General features: G+C 52.4%; 2 protein-coding genes across 2 annotated transcripts; both read right to left on the bottom strand.

Annotated features, from left to right (window-relative positions):
- Positions 1-1,903: 1,903 nt before the first annotated feature.
- Positions 1,904-16,858, bottom strand: LOC104303791 (dual specificity protein phosphatase 22-A). Its single transcript, XM_054170306.1, is given in 8 exon segments — positions 1,904-2,320; positions 4,972-5,143; positions 5,912-5,986; positions 10,169-10,218; positions 14,389-14,493; positions 14,495-14,517; positions 15,327-15,360; positions 16,838-16,858. Coding segments are annotated over 8 exon segments (687 nt in total). The 3' UTR covers positions 1,904-2,113.
- Positions 16,859-18,936: 2,078 nt separating this feature from the next.
- Positions 18,937-24,041, bottom strand: LOC104303790 (cytochrome c oxidase subunit 4 isoform 1, mitochondrial). The gene is made up of 5 exons (XM_054170210.1): positions 23,929-24,041; positions 22,995-23,074; positions 22,303-22,470; positions 19,964-20,095; positions 18,937-19,215 (listed from the first exon to the last, which is right to left on the bottom strand). Exons 2-5 carry the CDS (start codon positions 23,071-23,073, stop codon positions 19,079-19,081), a joined length of 516 nt encoding a protein of 171 aa, XP_054026185.1. The 5' UTR covers position 23,074; positions 23,929-24,041; the 3' UTR covers positions 18,937-19,078.
- Positions 24,042-24,116: the final 75 nt, after the last annotated feature.

Below are 24,116 nucleotides of genomic sequence, written 5' to 3' on the forward strand. Positions count from 1 at the left end.
CTAAAGCTGCCACAGGTCCCACTGGTGTACAACAGAGCAGAAAAATGAATGAATTCACCTGGGACATGCCTCGAATTTGGGAGGGATTTGGCTCAGGAAGTGTTATTTGGGCAATGGTTGTTGTGATGCCAGGCATGGGTGATGCTGCAGATTATGAAGAACATTCCTTGTGATTCTCCACATCCAGTGTGTTGGGGGGGGGGGTGTGTTTGATTTTGTTTGCTTGTTTGTTTGTTTGTTTGTTTGTTTTTCCAGGGATAAGAGTTGTTTTGGCTCCTTGGGGAATATTTGAGTCCTGGGGTGAGCGTTTTGAGGGATGGGAAGGGACATAGCCACCTGTGCTGGTGCAGGGGATGGGATGGCAGCACTCCACGGAGGTTATCACACCTACTGCACCTCTAATCTCTGCTTATCACAGATCTCCAATGACTTCCTATTAACACCAGAAACCAACTTTCTTCTCTTTTTTTTTTTTCCCTCCTGTACACAAGTTCCATTGTTCTGCTTCCTAAAATGATAATGGAGGTATTAAATCCCAGTATTGACCCTGTTTGCTTCACTTCCCTCCAGCCCAGTCCACCAACAGTATTTACAGCCTTTGATCCCTTTATTTGCTCAGGGCAAAGGGTGCTGCAGGCACCAACTGTGCAGAAACAGCCAAGACATGGAGAAAACTCCACTGTTATTTTTTTCCCCAAGGAATCCTATACATTCTGGCTAAGCTTTGAGTCTCTAAAACTTTTCTGGTGTTTCTCATCCACAACATAGGAAACAGGACCTGGAGGCAAAGTGATCAGGTCAGTCCACCCCTCCATTCCCACCAGGAATTCCACAAATCAGGACCAGCCATCCTCCTGGGTTTAATCACTCTCCTTTTTATTAGGAGCTGGGTGAATCACCCCAAGCACTGCCACCCTCCCAGTACCCAAAAGAGTTCATGAAGGGAATTCCTGGAAGTACTTAAAGTGCATTGTTTGGTATTTCTCAGGAGGGATGTTTGAGAGAAGTCAAGAAAGATGTTGATGGTGAAAAGCCAAGTTAGAGTGGGAGGGCTGAAGGTTTAAATGCTGAAGTGCCACGTTGATGGGTTGGGACCTACCTTGTAGGATGGATGCTGGAGCTCCTAGCAAAGGAAGGTGGCGAAATCACACTTCTGAAACAGAGGATCAGTTTGATGGGGCTCTGAGCAACCTGATCTAGTTGGGGATGTCCCTGCTGACTGCAGGGGAGTTGGACTAGATGACCTTTAAAGGTCTCTTCAAATCCAGTGCATTCTATGATTTGGGGATGGAAAAAAAAAAAAAAAAAGGGAACATGGTTGTGTTCTTTCAGTATTAGAAAAGCTGCTGGAGAGGAACAGTGTTAAACTGGTCTGTGGGTCAACCAAGTCCAGTCAAGCAATTGGCTTCTGCAACCAGGACAGCAGGGGAAACCCAAAACTGCTCTGCTTTCAGGGATGGAGGTGGTAGGGATGGACAGGCTCAGGCCTTGCTGGATTTCCCCCCCCTCCCGGTGGGGGGTGGGTTAAGAAAAACACCAAACAGACTTCTATGCAGGACAGGCTGGAGCAGGAAAGTCCAAGCATGATGAAGGGCATCTGAAGTCCCCATCCCATAGGGTGATATTGGGACTCGGCAGCACCCCCACAACCTCAAGACCTATCCCTCCCTCTTGGGGCAGACTGAATCAGACTCTAGCTTCACTGCCAAGGTGGCCTCTTCACATCTTAAACTGCTTTGGCTTTCCAAGGTCTTCCATGTCATTCCCATGTCCTGCTAGAGGAGCACTCAGGTGTTGTGCTGTTGGAGAGAGTGATGGGCTCACTGCTGCTTTATGTGATGGAAAAGTGCCCATGACCCACTGCAGAATGGAGAAACAGGACAGAGCAGGACACTCTCATCTATTAACCATCTTGCCCAGAGATACACACAGAGCTAGAAGCCAAGAGGAGGGTCTGCAAGCCCTCATTCCCCTGTTCCAACCCTCGAGCTCCCAGACGAGGCTGGCACTGGCTGTTTGCTGCCCCAAACATCACCCCCAGGGGCAGCTGGCAAAGGGAAGGTTGAGCTTTCCAAGCCCCAGGGCCAACGGCCGCCTGCGAGAAGGCAGCTGCTTATCTGTTCATCCATCTGCTGCTGGTGGTGCCACCTGCATGGTAGGGGAGAGGGTAGGTAGGAGCTGGGGAGTGGTGCCAGGAGCAATCTCTGCTCCCCAGCTGCTGCTCCTTCTGCCTCTGCTCCTGTCCAGCCAGCAAGCACTGCAGCTCCTCCTGGTCCTTGAATGGGTTCCTGCCATAGTCACGGCGGATCCAGGCGCAGTACTGCCAGGACAAAGCCAAAAGAGGTCACCAGGAGCTGAGACACCTCCAGCTTTGGTGTAAAGCAGTGAGTTGAGCAAGGGCAATGCCTGCTGCCTCACAGTCACAGCCAGCAAGCACAAAGGTCACAGTTTCACAGGAGCTCACATGCAACATGAGAGATGTGACAGTTGCCTGCCTCGACCAAGCCCTCCCCACACATCCATCCCGTTCCAGATGGACCCAGAGGGCTGGCAGCATGCTCAGCCTCTCACACTGGCTGCAGCTACCACTGGCAGCTTTATTTACTTGTCATTGCCAAGAAGCTGCTGCTGTTCCTTGTGTGCCCCAGTTCCCATCAGAAAAGCTTCCCTGCACTTTCCCCTCGCTGTGGCAGTGTGGGGACAGGCTGCACTCACTGCCACAAGTCAGATCTTGCATGTTGCTGGAGGTTAGCTTGCAGAACTTCTTGTGGTTGGGTGGGGATCCTCTCATCCCCCTCCATCACTGTAGCCAGATGCGAAGGGTGCTTCAGTGGCAGGAGCGTGTTGGTGGCCAGGGGCCAGCTGGCAGCTGGCTGAGGTCTGGAGATGTCTGGGAAGCAAGAGATGATCCGTAGAAATGCTTCCCATTACTGCTGGGATGAGAAATGACCAGGCTGGGCCAGACTGCAACACAAAACAGCTTGGGCAAGAATGGGCAGCTCGGCCAGGACCTGCTGTACCACTTGCCCAGCGCTCCTGGGGAGCGGGCAGGGATTTGCCATCTTCCTGACTATAGAATCACAAACTGGTCTGGGTTAGAAGGGACCTTTAAAGGTCACCTAGTCCAACCCCAATGCAGTCAGCAGGGACATCTGCAACTAGAGCAGGTTGCTCCGAGCCCCAAACAACCCAATTTGGAATGATTCCAAGAACAGGGCAGCTACCTCCTCTATGGGCAGCCTGTAAGTAACTGCAAACCAGCTGCTCCAGCAAGCAGAGTTTATTGGGATGAGTGGTAGGAGCACACCCAGCAATACCAAACACCTTACAAAAAAAGATGAAAGGGCACTCGCTGGTGCTAAGGATCCAGACAGAGACCAATCATCAGAGCCTTGGCATGGGGAGCACTGAAACAGGTGTGGAGAGCAGCTGTGGAAACCAGAGGGAGATGGTGAGACACCCCTGCAAAAACTCCAGCTTCCCAGGGGTGCCATGGCAGCACCCCATGCCTGGGAGCCACCAAGCTCATGGCAAGGCAGCAGGAGGCAGGACAGGGGGATGGGCAGCTTGGCCCCATTGTGCTGGGGCTGCTGCAGGCACACGGACCTGCAAGAGGGGAATGTCTGAGAGTGACCCCAGCAGCATCCCTCCCTCCTGCAACAGGGGAAAGTCAGCCCTGGCAGAGGGGGTTTCCACTGGGAATGTTTGGATTTCCTGAATCCCCACTTTCAGACAGTGGGACTCACCGTGGCTGCTGCGTGCTTGCTGCCTGCACCCGTTGTTTGGAGTGCACCCTGAGAGCCCAGTCTGATTTTCTTGCTAGAAAATAATCCCTGAGAAATGAGTCCCAAAGGATTTGGGACAGAATTTGGGAGAGGACTTGAGGCAAACATCCATGCCAGCTGTTCCTGGGGAAAGCATGCCTCCCATGCAAGCCATCCAAATGGATGAAGCTCCTTGAGAGATCAGCCTGGCCAGCAACACCCACCAAGGCTTGACATCCACTGAAGTTCAGGACCCAGTGCCCAGCCTTGGGCCTGGCTCCCACCATCCAGCAAAGGAAGAAAGGAGCTGGCAGTAGCCCAAGGGAAGCACCCATCTGCTGCTGCCAGGCATTTCCCTTTAAAGCCATAGCAAGAAGTGGTTACAACCAATTTCCTCCAGTGCTGACCACTAACCCATTGCCCTCCTCCTCCTTTTTCATGGGGCCAGGAGCATCCATCCCATCTGGAATGGCACTGGGAAGGGGAAGGCAGCCTGGCTGTGGTATGCCTGCACCATGGGGCAACATATCCATTACCTGAATGCCCATCTGTGGGCTCTCATCCCTGAAAGTGTTTAAGAACAGGCTGGACAAGGCATTGAGCAACCTGGTCTAGTAGGAGGTGTCCCTACCCATGGCAGGAGGATTGGAAACAGATGATCTTTAAGGTACCTTCCAACACAAGCCATTCTATGATTCTGTGATGACTTGCTGTCAGAGCAAGCCCAGCTGGATCCAAGCATGCCCAGACATCCAGAGACCTCTCCTAAAAGCTTTCCTCCTTTTCCTTTCCCACTTTTCACCTCCAGCTCCCACTGCATTCCTGGGAGCCATCCTAAGGCCCTCCCTGAGGCTTCTGGTGCACCTACTACTCACCCAGCCCTCCTGCTGTGTCCTAACTGAGCTATGGAGTAAAGTGCTGGGGCTTTAAAGAGCTTTTTTAAGAGCAGCCTCAGAATGTCCAGGCTCTTCTTTTTTTTCCTTCTTCTTTTCTTTTTGTTTGTTTTGGGGTTGGTTTTTTTTTTGCATGCAAACCCCCAAAATCCCCAGGCAATAAATAGCCTGCACAAGGCCACCTCGGGCAAGCAGCTGGTCCCTGCAGAGAGCTGCATGCAAAAGAGCTGTGCATGCTTGCAAGCATGCAAACACCACTACCAAACACCACCACCACACACACTTCTCTAAGGGTATGTCTGCATGGGATGTACCTCCTGCAGCAAGGTCACCTCATACTCCTGCAGCTGCTGCTGGAAGCCAAAGTTGGGGCTGATGTAGGAGCGCACAGCCTTGGTGGCAGCCAGGCAGCTCTCCCAGCTGAGGTCAGTCACCGTCATGAGGTAAGCCACCAGGATGGTGGTGCTGCGTGAGACCCCAGCCAGGCTGGCACGGTGGGAAAGAGCAGTCTCAGGGACAGATGTTCCTACTGTGGGGGCTGGTGAGACCACACAGCAAGGCACACCCATGGGATGCATCTAATGAGGAGTGGCTGAGGGAACTGGGGTTGTTCAGCCTGGAGAGAAGGAGGCTGAGGGGAGACCTTTTGGCTCACTACAACTCCCTGAAAGGAGGTCAGAGCCAGGTAGGGGTCAATCTTTTCTTCCAAGGAACAAGCGATAGGACAAGAGGAAACAGACTTAAGTTGTGCCTGGAATGGTTTAGATAGGATGTGAGGAACAATTTCTTCCCTGGGAGAGTTGTCAGACACTGGCCCAGGCTGTGGTGTAGTCTCCATCCCTGGGGAGATTGAAAAAACTTGGAGATGTGGTGCTGAGGAACATGGTTTAGTGGGGACCTGGCAGGGCTGGGTGAATGGTTGGACCTGATGATCTTAAAGGTCTCTTCCAACCCAAACAATTCTATGATCCTGTGATTCCACAGACACTCCCTCTCACTCAGGTTCTCGTGGGATTCACCAGCCATGGACTGGCAGGGCATAAGGCGCTACACGGCCATGGGTCGCCACCAGGAGCCCCAGGCAGGTGGCTTTTCCTTGTCCCCTCCTCTTGCCTGTCCCTGGATGTTCCAAGCTTTCAGTGCACAGACCACCCATTCCCGTGGATCTTGGCAGTGTCAAGAACACTTTTTTGGAGCCAATCCCCACATTGCAGAGGGGAACCAGAGACACAGGGTGGTGACAGCAGCTCCTACCAGTGGACGAGGCAGCCTCCCCCATTGAGCCGGCACTCATGGATGAACTTGATGCACTCCTTGAAATGCTGCAGCCTGCAAGGAGAGAGGCAGGGAGGTGAGGATGGGCACCTGGCCACACCAGCAACACTTGTGTCCCCCTCTAAAGACTTCCCACCACCCTGGAGCCACTAGTGTGGAATGAGAGCACAGATCCTTCCTCTGTCAGGAGAAGGCAGAAGGTCTGATCTTCATCTGCCAGGAAGGACATGAGCCCCAGGGACCTTCCAAGGGATTTCCTGTTTCCCAAGGGATCAGGAAAGGGGTGATGACATCAACCAAACCAGCTCAGGGAGGACCCCATGGGGACAGCGTCCAGGACAAGGTGTCACTTGTGCCACGTTCTCACTTCAGAAGCTCTCCTGAGCCTTCAGCTCAGCCCTAATTCCCAAGCAATGCCCAAACCACTCAGTTCCCTCAAAGGGAGAGATGCTGGCAGGGGGGGGGGGAGTGGGGACAAAGTCCATAAAATGGTGCAGTTGTCTTCCCCTCCTCATCTCCAGCTGCCTCTCCAGCCCCTTCCCACCCCAGGGAGGGCATAGCAAGGTGCCTGTGTCAAAGAGGTAGGACTGCCAGGAACAACACAGGCTGTCTTGCATTCTTCAAAGCATAACCAGCACGGCAGAGAGAACATACTAATCATAAACTAGTGAGTTTTGCAGCAAACTGAGGCAGGGCAAGGAGTCAGGGCTTTCACAGAGCTGCTCAGCACTGTGAGTAGCACCCATCTCTTTGAAGGAATGGAGACCTAGAAACCAGGATAAATAACTCCATATGTGCTGAGAAGATAGATGGTGGGAGGGTTGTGCAGGCTCTGGTGAGACCCATCCCTCCCTCTCATCACTCCACAAGAAGCTGAAAGCTGCAACTGAACCCTCCTGAAGATAGCAGGCATCTCCAAGAGCCCACACTGAGCTAGATATTCATGTCCTCAGCTGGGTTTGCAACAGACATTGCCCATCCCTGCTCGTCCTTGCAGTCCCGCCAAGCCTTGGGACAGTTCTGAGGCAGAAAAGCTGATGCTGGATAATCTGGGCTTCTGGAGGACTCCCTGACCACACAGCCTTCAGCTTTTTTTGGGGGGGGAGGAGGAGGAGTCCCTTTGGCACAGCTGATCCAGAGCTGCCCAGAAGCCAGTGCAAGAGCCAGTGCATCACCTCTGCCCCAGCAGTGGTGTCCAACTTCCCCTGCCTTCACGTGATGGGGTGGGTGTGCATCTGAACAACCTTCCTTCTTTCTCAGAAGCTCAGCTATGAGCTGCTACATGAGCCATAAGCTACTACAGAGCTACTCCTCTCATCCAGAGCTCACTTCCATCTGGCTTCTCTGCCAGAACAGGGCAGAATCCTCCCAAACCTGACTTCGCCCATCCTTAGAATGAGGATGGAAGGGGATGCTGCTCATCACCATTCCTTGGAATGGCAGAACTCAGGTGCCTTCTAAGGCACCAATTAAGGATGTATTCAGAAATAGCAGAGGACTCTTCTGCCTAGGAAGAGAAGTGGAGGAGTCATTGAAGATGTGATCATACTAAGAACATTGAATCTCTCAGCCCTGGAAGGAGATAGAATCTTAATGTTCTTTTCTAACTGAAATGATTCTAAGATCATTGAGTCCAACCATTCTCTAACTCTGCCAGTTCTGGTGCTAAACCTTGTCCCTCAGCACCACATCTCTGCTGTTTCTAAACCTCCAAGGATGGGGATTCAACCACCTCCCTATGGTGGTTGTCAGTCCATCACTCCTCATAGGCTACAAATGTGCCTCCTTGTGGCAGCCTAAACTGCCACACTCCTCCTCACCCATCATAACAAACAGAGCATCACTTTGAGGGGAGGGGCTTTCCCTCCCTAAAGTCTTTCCCTGGGGATTTCTTCTCATCCTCCTCACCTTCACAAAGCAGGCAGCATCTCCCAGGGCCTGCACATGTTGCCTACACAGGGTCAAGCTCTCCACATCCCCATCCGCTTGAGCCCCTTGGCTGGGACCAGCAAGGAAACACTTTGCTTGCAAGAACACAATGCTCTCCCATCTAGGTCCCTTGGCACGCTTCATACCAGCCTCTAGCCCACACAGCACTGCTCTTCCCAACCCATCCTGGAGTGAGGTGAGCATTTTGGCCTCTTCATCCACCCTCACACACTTCATGGCTGGGTTTTTTCCCGCCCAGGCAGCCAACCAGAGGAAAGGTCTCCCCGTGATTTTTTCCAGCCGGGAAGCGTGGGATAGAGGCATGGAGCCTGGTAACACTGAGAGCCACTGAGGTCCTGAGTCACAAGCATCTCCCCAGCAGCACAAGTAGTTCATGAGGATTGTGAAACCCAAGGCAAAAACTGACAAGCAGAAAATGGTTTCCCTGAACACATCTTCCTTCCGACAGCCAGCCTTATCCTTCCCTGCTCCACCACCACCACCACCACCCCTTCTTTTTCTTTTTTTCCTTTCCCTTTTGACAGAAATGCCACAAGTGCAAAGAACTGAGAGAAGAGGGGAAAGGAAAAAAAAAAAAAAGAGCAGCCAAAAAAAACCCCGAGCTCTTGCTGAGGCAGGGCTTTCTTGTAAAGCTGCTTTTTCCGCTCAGCGGGAGCATGAGCAAGCACAATCACGCCCCCGGGCAGGGCTGCTCCCAGGGATGCTGGAAAACCTCCACAGGGCTCCGGCCGGCCACTGCGTGGGAAGTTCCGATCCTTTCTAGGGTCTGATGGGTGAGAAAAATCCCAGCATGCTGGGGTTGGCAGGGGCCTCTGGAGGTCACCTGGACCAACTGCCCTGCTAAAGCAGGGTCACCCGCAGCAGCTTGCCCAGGATCAAAATATCCAGGCATGTTTGGAACCTCTCCAGAGGAGGAGACTTCACAACCTCTCTGAGCAGCCTGCTCCAGGGCTCCAGCACCATCACAGCAAAGCAGTGTCTCTTAGTGTTCAGATGGAACTTCCTGGGTTCTAGTTTGTGCCCGTTGCCCCTTGCCCTATCACTGGGAAACACTGGGAAGAGTCTGGCCCCATCCTCTTGCCCTTCACCCTTTATCTTTTGCTAAGCATTAAGAAGATCCCCTCTCAGGCTGATCTTCTCCTGGCTAAACAGCCCCAGGGATCTCATCCTTTCCTTCTCACAGAGATGCTCCAGGCCCCTCAGCATCTTCAGAGCCTCTACTGGGCACTCTCCAGTATCTCTTGAACTGGAAAGCCCAGAACTGGACACAGTTCTCCAGATGGGGCCTCACTAGGACAGAACCTCCCTTAAACTGCTGACCACACTCTTCCTCATGCACCCTGTTGCTGCAGACAAGCTTGTTTTGCCCTGGGCACCTGAAAGTCAAAGGGAGCTGAACAATGCTGAGTCCTGATTTACTCCCTACACCTTTTCCCTGGATGCTCCTGAGCCCCATCATGCTCCCCAAGTGGCACAAGGGACCACCAAGGCACAAAAGCAGAACCCAGGAGTCTGAGCTGGCTCAGAGAAGGCTCTGCACCTACCAACACTGAGGTCATCTAGCTGGAAGATATCATCAGAGACTCCTAAGTTCTTCAGGCTGTTTGCATGAGCCAGGGTAGCCTGGAGGCAGGGCAGGCTGGAGAGCTCACCATGGAGTTACCTCAGCCACCCTTTATCTGGTTGCAATGGATGGTTGGATGGCTTATGGAGTCCCATCACCCAAAGCAGCAGCAGGGTGCTGTAAATCCCACCACCAGCACCAGCACCCCCAACCCACCCTGTGACAGCAGTGCCTGCACCCATCACACCCCAGCACCACATCCCATCGAAGCCTGGGGCTTCCTTGCAGCACCTCTCACCACCATCTCAAGAGCATCCTTAAAGGACTTAAAAATATCTAAGCTTTTTGTGGGGGGAAAAAAATAGCATTGATTTTTAACAAATGTTTTATTTCTCTTTCCAAGGAGAACATCTGGAAGACCAACACCATTTGTGGCCTTTTCTAAACCAATTAAAAATGGACCAATTTTCAACCCTGCCCAGAGGCATAATTCTGAATCTGATGGAAAAGGAAATTTGCTGAGCACAAACACACAGCTTTTAAGCCCTACAAATGCCATTTATGAGGTGAGAATGAGCCACAGCTTCTCCCAAGCCTCTCAAAGACCTGAAGTTTTCACAGCATGAATGGCCTCAAGCTTCATCCTGCAGAACCTAAGTTTTTATTGACCAACAACTGCCAACACAAGGTGCTGGGACACCAAAGGATGGCAAATGACTTACAGGTTTTGACTTGATGAATCTGAAGCTGAGATACAGAGATAGGTCATGTCCTGCAAGACAAGGATGGTCACAGTGATAAGATACCTCCACGAAACACAAAATCCCCCATTTCTCTCTTTTCCCTCTCCCCAGCTGACCCTTTGGTGAGGTAAAAGCCACAATCCACTTCTGAATACCATGCTGAGTCACATCCATCCCACCTTGGGTTATTTTCCCCTTAATTCCCAGTGTAGAGGCCAGGCTATTTGGAACAATGCTCAGAACCTCCCCCAAAATTAGCCACCCCTTTCCTGGGGCCCCAAGCAGCAAGTCCTGGCAGGAAGATGTGTGACAACAGACACTGATGAAGTCACTCTCATCAATGAGTTATTTCCTCCTGGTCCTTTTTAATACACAATAAATCATCCTGCTGCATGTTGGCATAGGCCAGGTTACTTTCCTTTCTCTAAAACATTGCTTCCTTGATCCTCCCTGTTCTGAGCTAAAATTAGATCCTCTTCATTTATTTTTTTTCTTTGGGTTTTTGGTTTGTTTGTTTGTTTTTTCCTCGGTGAAATGAGTGGAAATCCTGCCAACCAGAGCTGAAGTCCAGCACCAGGGACTGCCCCATCTCCACCAGCTCCCCTGTGGCACCACTGCTGTTAAATGTCCCTGATGAAGCCCAAACCCATGGTCCTTCCTTTCTTCACTCCAGCTCAGGGGAAACCAGGAGGCTGGGAAAAATCCATTATTTAAGAAGGGAATGGGCAGAGTGGGATGGCCACAGGGATAGTCCCATGCTGGAAAGACCCATGTTGTGTGGAGGAGTGCAGATGGGCTTTCCCATGCATCACCTCTCCATCCCATCCATCCTCCCCAGGCCCTCCTTGCCATCCTGCAGCCTCTCATGGGATGGGGACAAGGTGCTGCAGACACATTGGCACTTGCCAGCTCGCTGTGGCGTGCCAGCCAGCTGCTCTCCGCCCGGAGAAGCTGCTGGAAAGGCAGGGGCAGAGGAGGAAATAGAGCCAGCAGGTTCCTCATCCACATCCCCAACCAAACCACGGCTCCCTGACACGCAGGGGATGGTTGAAGGGGACTTTGCACCAGGCAAGGGCACTATGACCAGTAAACAAACACCAGCAGGCTTGTGGGAGGAGCCACGATGGGCTGTGGCTTCCCAAAATCTGGCTGCACCTTGTCGTGCCTGCTAACAGCTCGACCTCCCCGTGGCAAGGAGAAGCAGCGCGCCAGCAAAGCCACCGTGTCAACCAGGGGAGCAGCCATAATCACCTCACTCCTCCCCAAGCCCTTACTTACACTCTGATCCAGGATTAACTGCCAGGCTCCCAGCAGCTTCCTCTTCCCCATGGACCCGGGTGCCCCCATCCCAGCTCGGGGATCTGGGCCACGCATGGGAACGGTGCTGGGGTTTGTGGTTCCCAAGGCAGGGCTGTGATTGACACATTGCTCAACCCCCCCATGCCTTTCCTGTTCCCCTTTCCACCAGCCCAGAGGCTTGCTCTGTGTTGTAAGCTCGCTGTGTGGTTTGCTACCCGTCTGGCTGTGCCCCAAATCATTCCAGCCCCAGCTGCTGCCCCTTCTCCAGCTGCCAGCCGTTTCTCTGCACCAGTTCTCTGCAGCCTCCTTCCTTCTCCATGTTACTCAACACCTTAGTGGAGAAGAGGCTCGGTTTGGTGCTTCCCTGACCATCACAGAACCAAAGGATGAGGGGGCCAAGCATCCCCCCTTCATCTATCAACTTCAGTAGAAAAAAAGAACAGAATTAACCAGGTTGGAAAAGACCTTTGAGATCATTGAGTCCAACCTATCATCCAACACCATCTAATCAACTAAACCATGGCACCAAGTGCCCCATCCAGTCTCTTACTAAACACTTCCAGTGATGGGGGACTCTACCACCCCCCTGGGCAGCACATTGCAATGGCAAATCTCTCTTTCTGGGAACAATTTCTTCCTAATATCCAGCCTAAACTTCCCCTGGCACAGCTTGAGACTGTGTCCTCTTGTTCTGGTGCTGGTTGCCTGGGAGAAGAGACCAACCCCCACCTGGCTACAACCTCTCTTCAGGTAGTTGTAGAGAGCATTAAGGTCTGCCCTGAGCCTCCTCTTCTCCAGGCTAAGCAACCCCAGCTCCCTCAACCTCTCTTCAACCTCCTGCAGCATCCTGGGATTTGGGAGCTGGGAGTGGACCCAGTGCCAGGATGAAGTGCAAGCTGCAGGTGGCTGTTGGCAGTATGATCTGGGTCTACTCTTCACTGGGTTAAGAACTGCCTGGATGCCCCAAACGTTATGTGAATGGGGTTCACAGCAGGGGTCACAATTGGGGTTCTCCAGGACTCAGTACTGGGGCCTGTCCTCTTTGATATCTGGATGAGGGTGAGTGAGGCACCCTCAGAGAATTTGCAGTTGACAGCAATCTAGGCAGGAATATTGATCTGCTAGAGAGTAGAGAGGATTTACAGAGGGATCTGGGCAAGCTGGGTGGATGGGCTAAAGTCAGTAGGAAGAGGTTCAACAAGGCCATGTCCCAGGTCCTGCAAGTGGGTCACAACAATGCCATGCAATGCTCCAGGCTTAGGGCAGAGCAGCTGGAAAGTGCCAGGTGGAAAAGGACCTAGGGGTGTTTGTCAACAGCAGCTGAAAATGAGCCAGTCCATGCCCAGGTGGCCAAGAAGGCCAACAGTCACCTGGCTTGGTACAGCAATAGTGTCACCAGCAGGACTAGGGCAGTGATTGTCCTGGGCTGCTCACCCCAAGAGAGGCATTGAGGTGCTGGACCATGTCCAAAGAAGGGCAAGGAAGCTGGTGAAGGGTCTGGAGAACAAGTCTTGAGAGGGGCAGCTGAGGGAGCTGGGGTTGTTCAGCCTGGAGAAAAGGAGGCTGAGGGGAGACATTCTGGCTCTCAACAAGTGCCTGAAAGGAGGTTGCAGCCAGGTGGGGGTTGGTCTCTTCTCCCAGGGAAAAAGAGGCAGAACAAGAGGAAACAGCCTTGTGTTGCACCAGCAGAGGTTTAGGTGGGACATGAAGAACAATTTCTTCTCTAAAAAGGTTGTCAAAGCCTGGACCGGGCTGCAGAGAGCAATAGTGGAATCCCCATCCCTGGAAGGGTTTCAAAGCCATGGAGATGTGGTGCTGAGGGACATGGTTTGGCGGTGACCTGGCAGTGCTGGGCTGTTGGATCCAAGGATATTAAAGGTCTTTTCCAACCAAAATGATTCCATCATTCCATGGTTCTGTCCACATTCTGGGGATGTCCTTCCTGTTGCAGACTCCCCAAGAGTCCACACAGGCAGGATTTGTGCCCAAAAGTCCTGACCAGCACCTCTGCCATCCCTCCACCTGGCATCTCTCTCCTGCCTCAGTTTCCCCCACCCACAGCAGATGCCTTTGCAGGCAGGGGTAGGACAGGGCAGGCAGAGCCAGGGTGGGCTGGGAATCCTGTTCTGGAGCTAGGGGCTTTCTCCGGGACCCTCTGAGCCCTGACCCCGGTGCCCGTCAGGGCTGGATGGGGCCCTGGCACTACCATCCGCGGGACACCGCCGCCCTCTCGTGGTTGTCCCCGCAGCAGCACCGGGCACCCCACCGGGTCCCGGCCCCGGCAGCGCTGCTGTTGCTTCACCCTAAAAACCAACCGAGGAGGTGGTCGTGACCCTCTCAAACCCCACTGCCCTCTCTGCCATAAGCCAGAGCTGAGCACCTTTGGGTGTGTGGTGCAAAGTGGGGCAAACTGGGGCAAATCTGGCGTCATCACGGAATCCCAGACTGGGTTGGGTTGGAAGGCTCCTTTCAAGGTCATCTAGTCCAGCCCCCCTGCAGTCAGCAGGGACATCTGCAACTAGAGCAGGTTGCTCAGAGCCCTAAACAACCTGACCTGGGGTGGTTCCAGGGACAGGGCAATCTTACCACCTCTCTGAGCTACCTGGGTCAGGGTCTCACCACCCTTCTTGCTGCTGAAGAACTCCAACTCTCAGCCTGTCCTCATAGCAGAGGGGTTCCAGCCCTTTTACTGTTGCTGTGGCACCCTCTGGACCTGCTCCAACAGGTCCATGTCTCTCCTGCACTGAGGATTCAGAAGCTGGACCCAGCACTGTAGGCTCCAGCATTGCTTCTCCCCTCTCTGCATCGCACAAGGAGAAGACTATGCGTGTTCTATCTTCATCTTCACAGCTCCAGTTCCTCCAGGGGGTCCTCCAGCCCCTCCCTACTCGGACACTCACCTCCAGCACTGGCTTGGCACTGTTGTGGACAGAGAGGATGTGAGTCACCCCATTCTTGAGCAGGTTATCCCGGTCCTCAGAGTCTGGAAGCAGAAGCAGCATGTAGAACCACCTGCTCTCCCGGGCGATCTGCTCAGCCAAGCACTCATCAGCAGCCCACATTCACTGCCAGCCAGCCCCTGGACCCCACTAACGACCCCTTCCCACTGCATGTCACCCTACACAACGCAGGAAGGGAGACCATGCTTGGCAATGGCAGTCTTTTCTCCCAAGTGACATGACAAGAGGAAACAGCCTCAAATTGCACCAGGGGAGGTTTAGGTTGGACATGGGGAAAAATTCTTTCCCTTGACGCCTGGATCAGGCTGCCCAGGGCAATGGTGGAGTCCCCATCCCTGAAGGGACTGGAAAGTAGTGTAGATGTGATGCTGAGGGATGTGGTTTGGAGGTAGCCTGGCAGTGCTGAATTAATGGTTGGACTTGATCTTGGAGGTCTTTTCCAACCAAAACAATTCTATGATTCTGTGATGCATCTGCCTCAAAGCCAAATCCTCCTGAAAACACCCCCAAAACAGAAATGAAACTGCTAGCTTGGCAAAGGTGGTTGTGTCCTTGCTGTTGGGTCAAACCCAAGCTTCTCACAGGCTCAGAGGTCCCAGTGTGAAAGCCAGGCATTGGCCTGCTCTAAATATTTTCTCAGCAAACACAAGGGAGGTTTCCAGCCGTGCCAGGGGTTGGAGCTCGAGCATGGCTGCTGATAGTCCCCATGGATGTCCTTTTCCTGGGCTAGAGCTACACTGGGTAACTTGAGGATGGGGCTTTGGACCTCCAGAAGATGCTAAGGCGCACATCTGGGGGGAGGCAGAAGGTCCTCTCAAGGAGAGGGGCTGCCCAGGGATTCCACAACGATGTGGAAGTGAAGCAGGGAAAGAACTCACCACGGATATTCCCAAGGTAGAGGCCTTTGACAACCTGGGAGAGGACAAAAATCAGAGAGGTTTCAGACAGCGGCAGGCACAATGTGCATCCAACACGGCAGGAGCACCAAGCAGTGTGGCGCTCCCAGCCTCTGCCCCCAAACTCCCCGAGCACTGATAAAGCAGGCATCTAATTAACAAGCCCATAAATGAAAGAGAGCTCTGTTTGCTCCCACTGCTCGATGAAAGGCACCGCTGAGAGGTGGATTGCCCAAAGAGCTCAGCCCACCCCAGCCTCTTCCTTTAAGGGAAGGCTTCCACGGGGACCTCTCCACCCCCTGGAGGCAGATCAACCCCGCTGCAGCTTGGGTTTGTTTTGCTGTTCTATAGCAACCACCTCCAGCGAACAGTTTCAAAGGTTGCCTCTGCCAGCAGCCGAGCAATGGGCAGAGGCACCAGGCTATTTATAAGCCTTTTCTGGCCAGAATATTGCAGTAAGTACCATCAGATATGCAAATTCAGTCTCCAACTCACTGCTGCGGGATTAGGAAGGAGAAAAAGAGGCAGCTCAGAGGATTTATGGGCTGTAAGAGCCCAACAGAGCTCTTTCCAGGGGCACAGAAAGGAAGAGCTGATTATCATTTGGACTTACTGGCACCCATCTGGCAGAAGACACCTGGTTTGAGAGGCCCTAGAAGGGGTTTCATGAGCACTGAATCACATCCAGCCCACCTTTATCACTCAGCTGAACCCCAGCCTGCTCCTGGGGTGCAAACACCTGAATTCAACAAACATCTGTGCCCAGCACAAGCTGTTACCACTAAAAGAGTGGTGTCTCATCGAGTCAAAGCTGGATCCTACACCACAAATGCATTTGCACCGACCCAGTCCCTGCCAAAGGGCTCCCCAAGAGCATTTGGTGGCTCTGAGGAGACTGTAAAAGCCACTTTGAAGACTGGGGTGTTACCTGCAGGGGGTGAAACCTCAGTGTTGAATCACACCAGAGCCATGCAGAGAAAGTTTGCTCTGCTCTGATCTCTCTGTTGTTGTCCCAGAGTCTAATTTTAAACTGGAGGACACAAATACCGAGCGGTTATTTAAGGACAGAGCAGAAATCAATCCCCTCTGGCAGCCCTGGAGTTCAGCTGAGCACAGAGCAACAGCAAAACCTCACATCCCCCTCCTTCACGAGGCACAGACATATCCCAAGGGTGGCAAGAGAAGGACATTTCCCTGCAGGGAACCCCATCAGCCCTGAGGACACAGACTTAACCATCCCAAGGGGTGAGTATCTAAAGCCAGTTGTCACCTTTCTGACATCTGCAGGCACTCAGCTCATTGCCTCAGATATAAACCCAGGGATCACTGCCCTCTCTCAATTCCTTTCTTTGAAGTTTCAAAGAGAAATGAGAAAAGGGAGCTGCAAATGGTTGTATTGGGGACATTGTGGTGGCTTGGGAATGAGCATCCCCCTGGGCTGCAGGAGAAAGGTCCAGCCCAGAGAAGACATACTGACCACCATCCCCCAGTACCTTGCTCATTCCAGTCCCCATGATATTTTTCTTCTCCCCAGGATGAGGCTTAAGGTGGCTTCTCAGTATCCAAGGCTATCTGCAAATAAACACCCAAAAATCCCAGACAGGATGGTGAGATCTGGTGCCCCTCCAACCACACATCCCTCTGCCAAGAGCAGGACAAAGAGGGAAAATGTGCCAGCAGGGGAGCATACAGAGTCCCAGCAAACTCAGCTCACTTACCGGCTCCAGGCTTCTCTGTCTGGTCTCTGTCAGGGGAAAGGGATGAAGGAGAGTGGCTGCTGCTGGGCAGAGAAAGATGAAATGAGGATCAGGGCCATGGTGAGGCTCAGGTTTCTCTCCCAGGCTCCCTGGGACTTTTGGGGAGGGTGATGGGAAGGACATTTCTGGGAGGAATGACTCTCTTGTCCCAGTGATGCTCACCAAGCTTCATCCCAGGTTGCTAGAGGCTGGTCCAAGCCCTGCACTCCACAGGATTTCTCTCTTGACCTTGTTAACTCCTCCCAGTCCAAGGGAGGAGAGTGGAATTCAGAGCAAGGCACTTACCTTGGACACCAGAGCGTGCCAGGAGCAGTGTGCAGCTAATAGAGCATAGAGAATAAGCCCATCTCCTTCTCTCTCCAGGGAGGTAAGAAGAGCTGTAAAGCAGCTCTGTGATTCCAGCACATGCTTCCAACCATGAGTTTTCAAAGCAGATACACCCAGCAGCTTACCACTCCCCTCCCAGCTCAGCCCCATCAGCCTGCCAGAGGCAGGAGCTGTACAAAGAGCAAAGAACAACAAACCAAGAGTGTAGTGGAAGCCCCCTCAGCCTGTGATCCCATCATCCTTCGTAACACCCTTCTCATTTTACCTAAGGGATCTTGCAGGAAGGAGAGCTCATCTCCCTTAATTCCCACCAGATCACCTCACCCTAAAAACCTTGCCTGGATTTCTCTGACTGGAAGGGAATGACTGGCTCAGGCCCCAGCACAGCAGCTGTCAGGAGTGGCTGAGGCCCTTCCATGGCTGTTAAACACAGGCATAGATTTAAAGCCCTGACAGTCCTGTACTGAGGAAAAGAGCAAACTGAAGCTGAGGCTTGTTTTAGCCTGGTAGCTTTTTTAAACCAAAGGCAAAAGTTTGCCTGCAGAAAGCCAAGGTGACACAAACCAGATTAGCTGTAGGGAGAAATCTGGCAGTGTCACAGCAAAGGCACCAGCTTCTGTAGCTCAGGTTCTGAAGATGTTAAGCCATAACCAGAACATGCATAATCATGGCATCACTTGGGTTAGAAGCGACCTTTAAGATCATCAGGTTCAACTGTTACACCAGCACTGCCAGGTCACCACCAGACCATGTCCCTCAGCACATCTCCATGGCTTTTCAATCCCTCCAGGGATGGGGGTTCCACCATTGCTCTCTGCAGCCTGTTCAGGACTTGACAGCCATCAAGTGAAAGAAATCGTTCACGTGCACCTAAACCTCTGCTGGTGCAACGCAAGGCTCTTTCCTCTTGTTCTGGGTCTTTTTCCCTGGGAGTAGAGGACCAACCCCCATGTGGCTCCAGCCTCCTTTCAGTGAATTATAGGTAGCCAGGTCTCCCCTCAGCCTCCTTTTCTCCAGGCTGAACAACCCCATTCCCTCAGCTGCTCCTCACAAGACCTGTTCTCCAGACCCTGCACTTCATAAAAGCACTAAATGCAGCATTTTTTCCTTACCCCAGCTGCAGTGATATCCTCCAAACACTATCACCAAAGGCACAAAAGATGCCTCAGGGTTTCATCGAAACCTGTTCCTGGTTGAATTTGATCTAATTCTCTTTCCACACTTTCAGATCTGCACAGGACACTGGAGTGAGGTCTGCAGCCTGCCTGTGCTGCTGAGGACACATCCCCTTCATGAGGACAGACAGATCTCTGCCTTGACCTGTGTGGTTTGACTCACTGCTGTCTGGAGCACTGACTTGCTATTTTTGGAGTGGTAGTGGGACACAGAGCCTCAGCAGGAGCTGGGATCTGATTAGCTTGCACATAGCTCAAACCTCTGCAGAGCAGCACTGCTGGCTGTGCCCCAAACTTTGCCTTCAACAAATGACACACCAAGCACACCACCAATAAAAGGAACCCTTCAAGTCAACCAGACATTTATTAGCATCTATGTAGATGGAGAGGTTGTTCCAGTACATGAGCAACGAGGTCACACACAGGTGATGGAATCATTTCATTTTTCAAGCAGAGCAGGTTCCACTGAGTTGCTTCATTTCTTCCATTCATTCTTCTCATAATCCCACTGGGAAGAGATGCCCTCCACAGGATTAATCCTCATGTCCAGCATCCTCTTGGTCTGCGCCGACAGCCACTCGTCGGAGAAGGTGTGCGGGATTGGGCCATACACTGCAATGAACAGGGCTGCGATCACCTCAGGGTACAGAGCCAGCAAGCAGGGAGCTGAGGGTTCACTAATCAAACTCCCCCAAGGCCATCAGTGCTGATCACACACCATCAGCTACTCAAACCCACTCTCCTACAGCCAGTTTCAGAAACATCCAGCCCAGACCCAATTGATTCTCCAGCTGTTTCATCCATCACTGAAGGCTCATACCAAGCCTTCAAACAGCCTTCTCCTCCGTTCACCACACACAGGATGAAGGCTCAAGACAGAGCGCTGCTCGTGGAACTGCCTGCTCTGCCTCACGGCAGCTGGAGGGCTCCCTTGAGGTTGGATCATTAGCTGGGAAGGCAGCCAAACATGGCAGAAACCCAAACATGTACTGCCAAGGTGGCAATAGGCTTTTGTGACAGCAGGCTTCACAGAGAGAAGCAGCTCTCAGGCTGTTAGTGTATCACCACTCTTTCCCCTCCCTCTCCTCTCCCCATTCCCAAAGCCCTCTCCACCACCTTCACCCTTCTACAAACCCCCTCCCCAAATACTCACACCATGCACCTGCCAATCTCTGTGAGTTTCCAACTCCACAATTGACTTTTCAGAGCCAAACAAAGAGCAACAACTGCCCTGAGGTTCCCCAGGACAGCTATTTGAGGCACAGTTCCGACCCCCTCCCCATGGAACTAGTCACGGACAATTCTCTCATTTTCCATCAGGTACCAGCTGGTCTGGCTCTTAAATTAAGAGCTGACTTACTGAAATGTTTCTGCCAGATGAGGACGAGGCCAGTTAACCCCAGGAAGAAGAGCACCCCCCCGAGGACAGTCTTCCACTCGTTTGTTCCTTTGTTCATCTCCGCGTAGGTCTCGTTAAATTTGATGCGATACACTGCAGAACAGAACCCCCCCCCCCCAAAACTCAACAAGTTAAAACCATCAAATCCTTCCTTTTACTTTTCCCTGTCACTTGCAGGCAACACACTGCTCTCCAGAGCCCAAAGCACTGGTTAGGCCACACCTTGAGTCCTGTGTCCAGTTCTGAGCCCCTCAGTTTAGGAAAGATGGCGAGTTGCTGGAAGGTGTCCAGAGAAGGGCAATGAAGCTGGGGAGGGGTTTGGAGCACAGCCCTGTGAGGAGAGGCTGAGGGAGCTGGGGTTGCTTAGCCTGGAGAAGAGGAGGCTCAGGGGAGACCTTCTTGCTCTCTACAACTACCTGAGGGGAGGTTGTAGCCAGGTGGGGGTTGGTCTCTTCTCCCAGGCAAGCAGTACCAGAACAAGAGGACACAGTCTCAAGCTGCACCAGGGGAGGTTTAGGCTGGATGTTAGGAAGAAATTCTTCACAGATAGAGAGATTGGCCATTGGAATGTGCTGCCCAGGGAGGTGGTGGAGTCACCATCACTGGAGGTGCTTAGGAAGAGACTGGATGAGGCACTTAGTGCCATGGTTTAGCAAATTGAATGGTGTTGGATGATAGGTTGGACTTGATGATCTCAAAGGTCTTTTCCAACCTGGTTAATTCTATTCTTAAAAAATGTCTGGTAGGAGGAGGGACAGAGCTCTCTTTCCTTCCTTCCAGTTCTTGTGAATTGTTTGTATTTCTCCACTTTCTCTGCTCAAAATCTGCAGCTAACTTTTAAAGGCATAGCTTGAAACTGCCATATCGGTGTGGTTATTGAGCCCAAAGCTTCAAAGCACGAGTAGTTTCCAAGGGACTGCTGGATCTCAAAAGCCTTCTCCCAGTTTTACCACTAAGGCCTGTAAAATCTTGAAGTCTGGAGCAGCACTAGGTGTGGAGAGTGATTATGGATGTTTGAGCAGCTGCTGTTACGAGTCTATGACACCTTCTCACTGTTCGCAGGTCAGGTCGTCCCTTGCAGACCATGATGGCAGGTGGTGTGGTTTCATTTGCAGGTCAGACACTTGCTTAGCATTTATAATCACCTGAAATTTGCTAACCCTAGGGACAGTGGTCATCAGCATTCAGGCACACAGGGCTCCCTTCACTCAGCTGGACTAGTAACTGCTGAATACAGAAGTACAATCACTGCTCTTCTCCTGCTGGCTACACCGCTGAGGATGCAAGGTCAACAGCATTGTGCCTGTACCAGCACTGGTGTCTCCAGCAGGATCAGGGCAGGGATTGTCCCCCTGTACTCAGAACTGGTGAGGCCACACCTTGAGTACTGGGTTCAGTTTTGGGCCCCTCACTACAAGGACACTGAGGTGCTAGACCATGTCCAGAGAAGGGCAGCAAAGGTGGTGAAGGCTCTAGAGCACAAGTCCTGCAAGGAGCCACTAAGGGAACTGGAGTTGTTCAGCCTGGAGAAAAGGAGGCTGAGGAGAAACCTTCTGACTGTCTACAACAACCTGAAAGGAGACTGGAGCCTGGTGGAAGTCAATCTCTTCTCCCACTGAAAAACAGAACAAGAGTAAAAGGCCTCAAGTTGTACCAGGGGAGGTTTAGGTTGGACATGAGGAACAATTTCTTCCCTAAAAGGGTTGTCAAGCCCTGTACCAGGCTGCCCAGGGCAGTGATAGAATCCCCATCCCTGGAGGGATTGAAAAGCCACAGAGATGTGGTGTTAAGGGACACAGTTCAGTGGTGACCTGTCAGTTCTGGGCTAACAGTTGGACCTAACGATTTAGAGGCCTTTTGGTTCCAATCAAAACAATTCTGTGATTCTACAAAACCAGTTCTGTTCTATTCTATGAGTGTTGTAACACTTTTATTGTGGCCTGCTGAGAGCAGACAGGGACCAATAAATAAATATCATCATTTGTTTTCTGAAAGGAATTGCTGAACTTGGCCTCAGGCACCCAGCAGACACCACAGCAAGTGTTTTAAACTTCTGGAAATGGCACTAAGCATCCCAGGAGCACAAACCACTGACCTCCACACACACAAAGAGCTCCATCATAACTAACTGACTGCTCCTTCAAGGTTCATGAGTCATTTGGAAGAACAGGGTCCAGCAGCTGCCCCAGCAGGCACTGTCTGTGGTGAGTTTTCTACTCCAAGTTGTCACAAATGAAAGCACAACAGCTCTGATGGTATTGTTGCCAGCTATGAGGTTACCTAAAGCCCCCAGTACTTACATTCAACTTTCTCATCAACAGACAGAGCAGTCCAAGATGCCTTTTCCTTCTCTTTCAGTGCCTTCTGCTGAGCAGAGAGGTCCTTCACAAAGGCCACTTCAGGCAGGGGAAGATCACGACGGTCAACATAAGCCGGGAGGCTGAAATCCTCTGCTTTGACAACACCAGCTGCACATGGGAACAGAAGAGACACCCAGTCAAGCACACACATCACTTACTGGTTACAACACAAAAATCCAACAGCTCAGTCAAAACACTGATGGCAGGAAGGAAAAAAAGTCTTCCAGATGAAGCATTTATCTGGGAGGGAAAGGAAACAAAGAGAGCTGTTCAAGTGGGTTCTTTCTAACACAAAAGCATGAGAACAAAGTAGAAGTGGGATCTACATAAAACACAATATCCAGAATCACTTCATAAACATCTCAGCCACCTCCATTTCCAGCTGTCACACTCCTCAGCTCCCCTACCAAACATGCAGAAACCCTCTACACCTTTTCCACCCATTTCTCCCTGGCCCTCAACTCCTTCTGCACCTCGGCAATGCCATCTGCTGGCACAGCCTGCTCAGATCTCCTGCCACCAGTCATAGCACCATCCTTGCCAGCTTACCCAAACCCTTAATAGCAGCTTTTCTGTGTTCTTCTTCTGAAGTGCTTCTTTTATTATCTTTACTATAAGCAGTTACCACCTACCATGTCCATGTGCTCTCAGGCAGATGGAGGTGGAAAGGGCTCTCTTCCCGACGAGGCTGAATGCTCTTGAAGCCAACATCCTGTGGGACCAAAAGCAAGTCAGTGTCAGGTGAAGACATGGAATGTACATACATGAAGTAACATCATTTATTCACTTGTCTATAAAATAGAAAAACCAGCCTAGAGGCTTCCAATCCCTTCTCCCAAGGCTGGCACATCACACCAAACCACCCCTTGCTTTCCAGGGACATTTGCCTAGTAAAGGAACTTGGATGAACCTCCCTCTCCCTCCTTTTCTTTTTAACACAGCCTCCTGTATATGAGCCCAAATGAATTCTCATTTTCAAGTCCGCTTTCCAGAATGTTTTCACTTGGCCACAAACCGTTACTGGGTCCTAGCCAGGAGCCTCAGGCAAGTCTAAATGCATCTCGCATCCACGGCGAAACACTCCAGCTCCAAATAATGCTGACACGTCTGAGGGCAGGGCAGACGCCCAGCTAACGGTTTCTCCCACAGTCCTGCTGTCACATCCACTCCACGATACAGGTTTCTCACAGACCTCTGATCTCAGCTAACCCCCCCACCGGGATCCCACCGTGAGCTGAGTGCCAAGCCCACGGCCCACGCCTGACCTTGGGAGTGGACCAAACGGCAGAGATACACCCCATCATGCAGCGCCACTAAACACCTCATGCCCACCCGATGCGGCGTGACAGCGGCGATATGACACCGCACCGCAGCCCCTCTTCAAGGGGAAGAGAAGGCCGCAGCCCTTCCCCCTAGTTCCCCCCCCACCCAAGCCAAGCTGTCCTGGCCGCCCGCCATCCCTCGGGGCGGATGGACGTGGTGAGAGGGGCACATTCAACCGCCACCGGTAACCGAACGACCCCTGCACCCGCCCCCTTGCCCCGCCACCCGCCGCGGCCCGACGACCTGGCGACCGTCCTCTACGCCGGGCTGCTACCGGAAGGAGCCGCTGGCCGGAAGCGCAGTGCACGCCGGGAGACGGCGGGCAAGCGAGAGAGCGAGGAGCCGCAAAGGAGGGGCCCCTGCCCGCAGGGGCTGACGGGATAGGGGCAGGCCGCCCGCCGACTTTTACGACAGCGCCGGCGCCGCGCTTG

Source organism: Dryobates pubescens, chromosome 19 (assembly GCF_014839835.1).
Source record: "Dryobates pubescens isolate bDryPub1 chromosome 19, bDryPub1.pri, whole genome shotgun sequence".
Classification (NCBI taxonomy): Eukaryota; Metazoa; Chordata; class Aves; order Piciformes; family Picidae; genus Dryobates; species Dryobates pubescens.